The 6869-nt window shown below is 45.3% G+C and overlaps 1 protein-coding gene across 1 annotated transcript; it reads left to right on the top strand.

Annotated features, from left to right (window-relative positions):
• Positions 1 to 2128: 2128 nt before the first annotated feature.
• LOC122413395 (protein sister of odd and bowel-like) lies at positions 2129 to 5458 on the top strand. The gene is made up of 2 exons (XM_043423712.1): positions 2129 to 3647; positions 4472 to 5458. The coding sequence occupies exons 1-2, from the start codon at positions 2611 to 2613 to the stop codon at positions 4830 to 4832; spliced, it is 1398 nt and encodes a 465-aa protein (XP_043279647.1). The 5' UTR covers positions 2129 to 2610; the 3' UTR covers positions 4833 to 5458.
• Positions 5459 to 6869: the final 1411 nt, after the last annotated feature.

Genomic DNA, 6869 nt, shown 5'->3' with positions numbered 1-6869 from the left:
AAAGAGCAGGCCGTACTCCCTCTTTGCGTTCTGTCCAGGGACATGGCCATCGGAGTGTTCGATGCATCGGACCGGCGGAAGGGAAGAGGGGGGGAAGAGGGAATGAGTAGAAAAAATCCATACACGTGTATGTATGTATGTTTGTACGTGCGGAGAAAAGAATGAGGGGCCCCGAATGGTTGTGGGTCCAGTTGAGGCGGCACGTCGAGTGGGGGTAGGAACCGTCCCCGGCGGTGACGGTCAGCGAGCGCGAGGTAACCTCTGACCTCGAATTCTTCGTCTCACTTGCTCGTTCGCACACGATGTCCTGGCGTGGGCGAACTCGCGAGGCCCCCAAGAGCAAGAAAGAGAGAGAGAGAGAGAAGGAGAGAGATGGAGAACTGTGCAAGTTGGGCCCGCGGGCGTCCCGGGACCGTGAGAACACCACCTATAATATTATTTAGTCTGCCCGTGTGCGCCTCAGCGCCGCAAACTTTGCTTCGAAGACCTTCCTTCCTTCGTTTTTCTCTCTCTTATTTCTTTCTCCTGCTCTTTCTTTTCCTCTCTCGTCGTGAGCTTCGTTTCTCATCTTTGTCCTTTTTCTTGACGATTTTTTTGCTTCTTGCCTCTTCTGGTGCGATCTCTCTCGCGAGGTCCATCCTCGTCGTCCCGATCTCAGCACGCTCCTCACCGGTATCGCACGCTCGCTCGATCCTCCTCTTTCACTAGCTCTCTCTCTCTCTCTCTCTCTCCCTCTCTCCCTCTCTTCCTCTCGCGATCTTCGTACCAAACTCACCCAGCAAGCTACACGTTGTACACATTCAGCTTTGCACTCTTCGGGGCCTTAACCATCCAGACCCGTGCATACCGCATTATGTACTATATAGATTGGTTAAGTGTGTACTGCGGATTCACCGAGCGGTTTACTCTCGCGCATTAATTGCCGTCGTAAATTGTTGCGGCTTTGCCACAGTCAGGACCAAACCAAATGCTCCGTCTCTCCGCTCTTCTATAACTGTTTTATGCTATGTGCACATATGAAGAAATAAATATTTATATATCTTTAAACATATAAATATATGCACGCGCGCCTTTTATTTTCATTCTTATAAAGACTTCTCCTCTTAGATATTTATCAATTCAAAGTTTCGATTGATAGCAAGCATCTTCTTTTGGGGAAGAACTCGATCGCACAATGTCAAAAACAGTCCTGGAGAATCTCTGTACATCATCTTTACCTCCTGACTCTTGTAGGATCACTATACTACTATTAATTATCGTAAATTCGACTCTGGGTCTTTGAAAATTTGTTCAATGATTCTATTTTTAAGCAATCTCACAGCTCGCCATCCAGATATCAATCGGTATTTTGATGAATGGCTAATCGTTTGTATACTGAGATAAAATCGGACGAAAATATAGTCGATTGAACTATGTTTTTTTTTTTAATGGCCAATGATTTGGTTCATCCATCATAAGAACCGTCGAATCAGCTTGATTTTCGTCCAACCGTATGAATTTCGTTCGATCATTAAATATATATTTTTTTTTTCAATGTAAGTTTCAAGAGGTAAACCAAAACCTTTTGAAATATTACAAAATTACTAGCCATTCTGAAATTTTGTTTCGATATCGTTTCGCGTTGGAATTCATTGATTGAAGTGGTAACGAAGAGTATCCATGCTGACCATGCTGATTTTCCGAGGGATTTTTTGAGCGGTGCTCCGGCAATTGAACAGTGATCCGTAATCGCGAGAATTAAATTAGTGATAAAGAATTCGTACATCTTCGAGGGGACACACGAGGGAGGGGTAAACTCCCCCGCGCGTCATTGAATCGTAAAAAAGAAAATGATCTCGGTAGTGGCTGGTTAAAGTTTGGTGTGTGTTGCCAGGCCACAAAGTGGCGGGATGAGAGCCAGTGGCAAGAAAAGAGGCCTGGGCCCCAGCTGGTGTCGTTGTACGAGAGGCGAGCGAGAGCGGTCGTCTCGAGTTATAGGGGCCCGGCGTAGAGCCGAAAGCCTCTTAGGGCCCCGATGTAAAACTCTCGTCTCGTTCACCAGGTGGCTCCACGAGCAGTGACCAGCAGCCCGATGCTCGTGCAGTCTCCAAGGCGACTTCGCACCGCGAGCACCTTCTTGCCACTCCGTAAAACGTTCGTCGCTCGGGTTTCTCTTCATCTTTACGGGGATAAGAGCGTGTGAAAAAATATAAAAAATCTCACCGGCGGTAGAAAAGAAGAGAAATAAAATGTTGAGGGAGTGCGGAGATGTGAAAATCTGGGATTTGGGGCCAAACGAGTGAGTCGATCGGTGGTAGAAACGGTGTGAAACGAATAAAGGAAAAAGGGGGGTTCGGGACAGCAAGGAACTAGGGCGGTATTTCGATCGAGGACCGAAGTGGCCAGTGACAAATCCTTCGAAATGGCTACAAGGACGATGAAAAGTATTGACTCGAGTTGATTCTATTTCGCAAGTGAAACTCATGAACGCATTCGTACGGGATTCGTATTCGATTCGTTAGTGTATCGCGCGGGAATTCGGGTGACAGTGAACTCGAAAGGAGCCGGTGTTTCGAGGACGAATAAAACAAAAGTGTGTTTCGAAAGTAGAGGGGGGTATAAGTTTCGCGGATGATGCAGCAGGATAAACAATCACAAGCTGAGGATCCCTCGAACCGGAACGAGAATACGGAGCGTCTTCGCGAGGCTGAATCCTCCACCGAATCGATCACGATGATTGACTCGGTTCTGCCGAACCTCACGATTCAGAGCGTTGCTCTCGGACTCCAGGGTGCTCTTTTAGCCGCGCTGCACAGGGTCGCTTCCTTGCCGCCCGGTCATGCGGACGCTCCGGCCCTCAATTTTCAAGCTCTTCAAACTTACTTGACTCTGCATCGTCTTCACGCGAGTGGTGCCACTGCGAACGTAACCTCCTCGACCGCCAATCAAATCGGCAATTTGCCCAACCTCGCAAATTCTCCTCAACGTCCTGGCTCTCTGGCCAATGACAATTGCTCGTCCACTAACGTCTCAACGAGCTCCGCCAACCACCTCGTCATCTCAACTTCGGGCAACAAACAAACGACCTTGAAGAGCGAACACCATTTGAGCCTCGAAGCCATTCGAGCCACCACCCTCGACGATGACGACGACGAGGACGTCTCTCATCTCGAATTCGTCACCGATCCGGAAGAGGATCTCGCTCTCTTAGAGGACGAGGAAGCCGCCGCCATTTTGCGAGATAATTCATCAGTCTCGGCCAACACCTGCTCTCCGATTCCAACCACCACCACCATCACCACCACCACCACCACCACCATCGGAAATCACGATCCTCTTTTACAACGCATCAACGACTCTCATGAGTCCTCTTCTCTCAATATCACCTCCGTACCTCTCACTGCCACCTGCACCTCGTCCACCTCCTCGCCCTCTTCTTCCTCCCTATCGACCGTTCAAGCCACATCGACTTCCAGTGACATCAACCTTCCGCGTACCTGCCGCTCATCCCGACCTAAAAAACAATTCATCTGCAAATTCTGCAGCCGACAATTCACGAAATCCTACAATTTGCTCATCCACGAGAGAACTCACACCGACGAAAGGCCCTACTCGTGCGACATTTGCGGCAAAGCTTTCCGCCGGCAAGATCATCTACGGGATCACAGGTTCGAATTCGTTTCGCTCTTCCTAATTCCACTATTTTCTTAACCAAAATATCCTCGAGTGCTGACCAATTGAACTTTCACAGCCTTTATTATTTTCCTTTATTCGACCCTCTCGGAAAAATCCGACCATTCTTTTGATTTTATCGAACGGTGCTAATAAAATAAATTTAAGAATTCGATATACATTCAGAAAACAGCGCATGAAACGTTCGTTTGAAAAATCCAATGCAAGATTGAAATAGCGGCAGAGAAGTCCTGTCAGCGCATTTTCAAGTTGAAAAAGGAATGTTCATCCTGAATCCGCAAACACCCGCGTAGCGAGAAAGTTTGCTCCACGCGACTATACGATCTTGCCTCTTTTTATGATCCGCGTCGAATCGATTTACTCTCGGCTCGTTACGGAGCACACGAGACTTTCCATTTATATTTCTTGAGCCTGTATCGTACACTTCTGACTTATATGTATCGAGCGACCCGTGAGATTCGGAGCTTTCACTACGTGCATGGTTCGTTCCATCGCTTCATTTTCATCAAAGCTTCTAGTCAATATTTCGATTTTTCCTTTTCAATCGGACTCAACTCTATTGAATTCGTCCTCGTGAGAATATTTTCATTTTTTCACGATTCGAAAGCAGCAACGGAGCTCGCTTAATCGTTCAACACGAAAGTAATTTTCTCGACAGCCCGTACAGCAGCATATCATTGTTTCTACAATCGATTGAAAGAAATTTAAGCACTCAAAGTGGAACAACGATTGTGAACGCAAATGCAAATGGTGAATCAAATAATGATAAACTAACAAAAAAATGTCTGGTTTTTCGCAGGTACATTCACAGCAAAGAAAAGCCGTTCAAGTGTGCCGAGTGCGGCAAAGGTTTCTGTCAGAGTAGAACTTTGGCAGTTCACAAAATACTCCACATGGAGGAATCGCCCCACAAATGTCCGGTATGCGCGAGAAGCTTCAATCAACGAAGTAACCTGAAAACGCATCTCTTGACGCACACCGACATAAAGCCGTATCACTGCGTCTCTTGCGGTAAAGTTTTTCGAAGGAATTGCGATCTCAGACGTCACTCGCTGACGCACAATCTCGGTGCAGCATCCTCGCCACCCCCGCAGAGACAATCGACAGGAATATCGGTGGCTGGACCGAGCGGGGATGCTCTTCTTCAGGACGCATCTTAGCTCTTTCCCTGGAAAACTATCTCGTTCTTTCATCCCCACTCTAATTATCATTATTTTTCATTTTTTATTGAATTTCACCATTTTTATCTGTGATTCTTCACAAAAAATCATCCTCTCGCGTGCTTACACACGATTGTAAGCTCTCGCGCGTTTCAACAAATTCTCACCAACCTTCCAGCGTGACTGACGAACTCGATAACGATATTGGGAAAGGTGTTTCAACCTTTTTTTTTACCGGTGATGCCGCGGTTCTTAGTTGCAACTTGTAAATATTGTGTCAATATGAATAATGAATATAAACGTGAACTTACGATAGTCATGGCTCGCAAAGGCGAGACCAGCTTACGATAAAATTGAAATGAAAATTCGTCAACTATGCTGAGCGTTGAATTTTGGAAAATCAAAAATCACTACCGTTATTGATATTATCTCTATGCGAGCAGCCTATGCAGTGTATATTTATGGAATCGCCGTTAAGGGAATGTATAAAAAAAAAAAAAACAAGGCACGTACTACAAATAATAAGAATTTTAAGTTGTGTGATCTGAGGTGTTGACAACACCGCGCGTACGATGTACATCTCCAATGTACGCATGTATAATAAAGTTTCGTATTATTATTTTTTACGTTGTGGGAAAAAACTGCGTTTTATTAGCCCTGCAAATGAAATCGAGAAAGACAAAAGCGAGAAGATGATTTTTCGAGTGTTTCAACGCCAAGATAACGCCAGTTTTTATCAATTGGTTGAAGCTCGTTACCGAGGAGAAATTTTCGATGGTGTTGAGTGCAAAAAAACGTAGCCTCCGGGGAATCAGATCGAGAAAGAGGGTGATCTCGTGTTTCAAAGACGATTCCACCGCCGGATGGCTCTGAGCAGCGTCACCTTGACCAGATCTCCGATCGTCTAAAGTTACATTTTCGAAATTCTCAGCATCTTCTGACAACCAGACGAATAAAGGAGGAGAGAGGAAGACGCAATTATCGAGTTGCGGAACGCCACAACGAGGGAATCGTCGAAAAGAAAAAACGACGATAAGGGAGCTCAATGGACCTTAACTCTCATTCTCCCTCTATCTTTTTTCTCCTCCGATTCTTTCCTCGAGGATTTGTTTGCTGTTGAAACATTGGAAAAAAGACGTCGATATTCTGAGCTGTTGGGACCGCGATGGGCTCGTTAACCTCGGGCAACCTTGTCACTGATACCTCTCCAGTTTTTCACCCTCGAACAACCATAAATATACTCCCGTTGGTCAAACTCGCCATCGTCAAGAATCAAAATGTCCATGCAAAAGTCAAAGATTCCGCAATTTAAGTTGTTCCAGAGAATGATGATTGTTATTATCATCTTCATATTAAATCAAATGAGTCCTCCATCATCATTTTTTGTTCATTATCAATGCTAATCGATTATTCATTAATTATACCAATTAAATGCTTGATAAATGAAAAAATAGTTTCTCTATCGCAATTGGGAGACCGGAACGATGTTAACCGGAACGATAAATCGACAAAGTGATCGGTCGCGAGGTCGTTATTTCATCAAAATTAATACGATTCTACGGGAAAATGTGTGGAATAACTATATACATTGAAAAATAATTTGAGTTTTATCGTGCGCGTTGCATGGGAGAAAAGCACCGCGACAAATCAATCCTAGGCGGAAAAACGTAGCAAAAGCTTGTGGGTAGTTGACCACGAAGACGAAGTAGAATACGCGAAGACGAAGAAGATAGGGAAGAGCAAAGAAAGATCGAGTGTATTGCCTGGTCTGTGGTGGAAGTCGAGCGAGGATATTTTGCGGCGAGAAAAGAACGGGAAGAAAAGTTAGAGGAGAATTATATCTTCTCCTTAAAGCGAGCACCTTCCTCCTTCTTCTTCTTCTTCTTCTTCTTCTTCTTCTTCTTATCCCTCTTCCTCTTCCTCTCTTGTGTTCAAGCTGGCTCTAACTTTTCAGACTTTTTTTTCGGTGATGAAGGAGGACATGCGCATGCAGATCACGTCGAGTTTGTAGCCCAAGTGATACGGTATCTGTGGGCG

This window comes from Venturia canescens, chromosome 7 (genome assembly GCF_019457755.1).
Source record: "Venturia canescens isolate UGA chromosome 7, ASM1945775v1, whole genome shotgun sequence".
Lineage (NCBI taxonomy): Eukaryota > Metazoa > Arthropoda > Insecta > Hymenoptera > Ichneumonidae > Venturia > Venturia canescens.
The sequence above is the reverse complement of the archived record's forward strand: the minus strand, read 5'-3'. Positions and strand labels throughout refer to the sequence as shown.

Excerpts from the sequence above, each read along its gene's own strand:
- LOC122413395 (XM_043423712.1), top strand. The coding sequence starts at position 2,611 with ATGATGCAGCAGGATAAACAATCACAAGCTGAGGATCCCTCGAACCGG. Across the intron at positions 3,648-4,471 it reads GATCATCTACGGGATCACAG|GTACATTCACAGCAAAGAAA; the intron begins GTTCGAATTCGT and ends GGTTTTTCGCAG.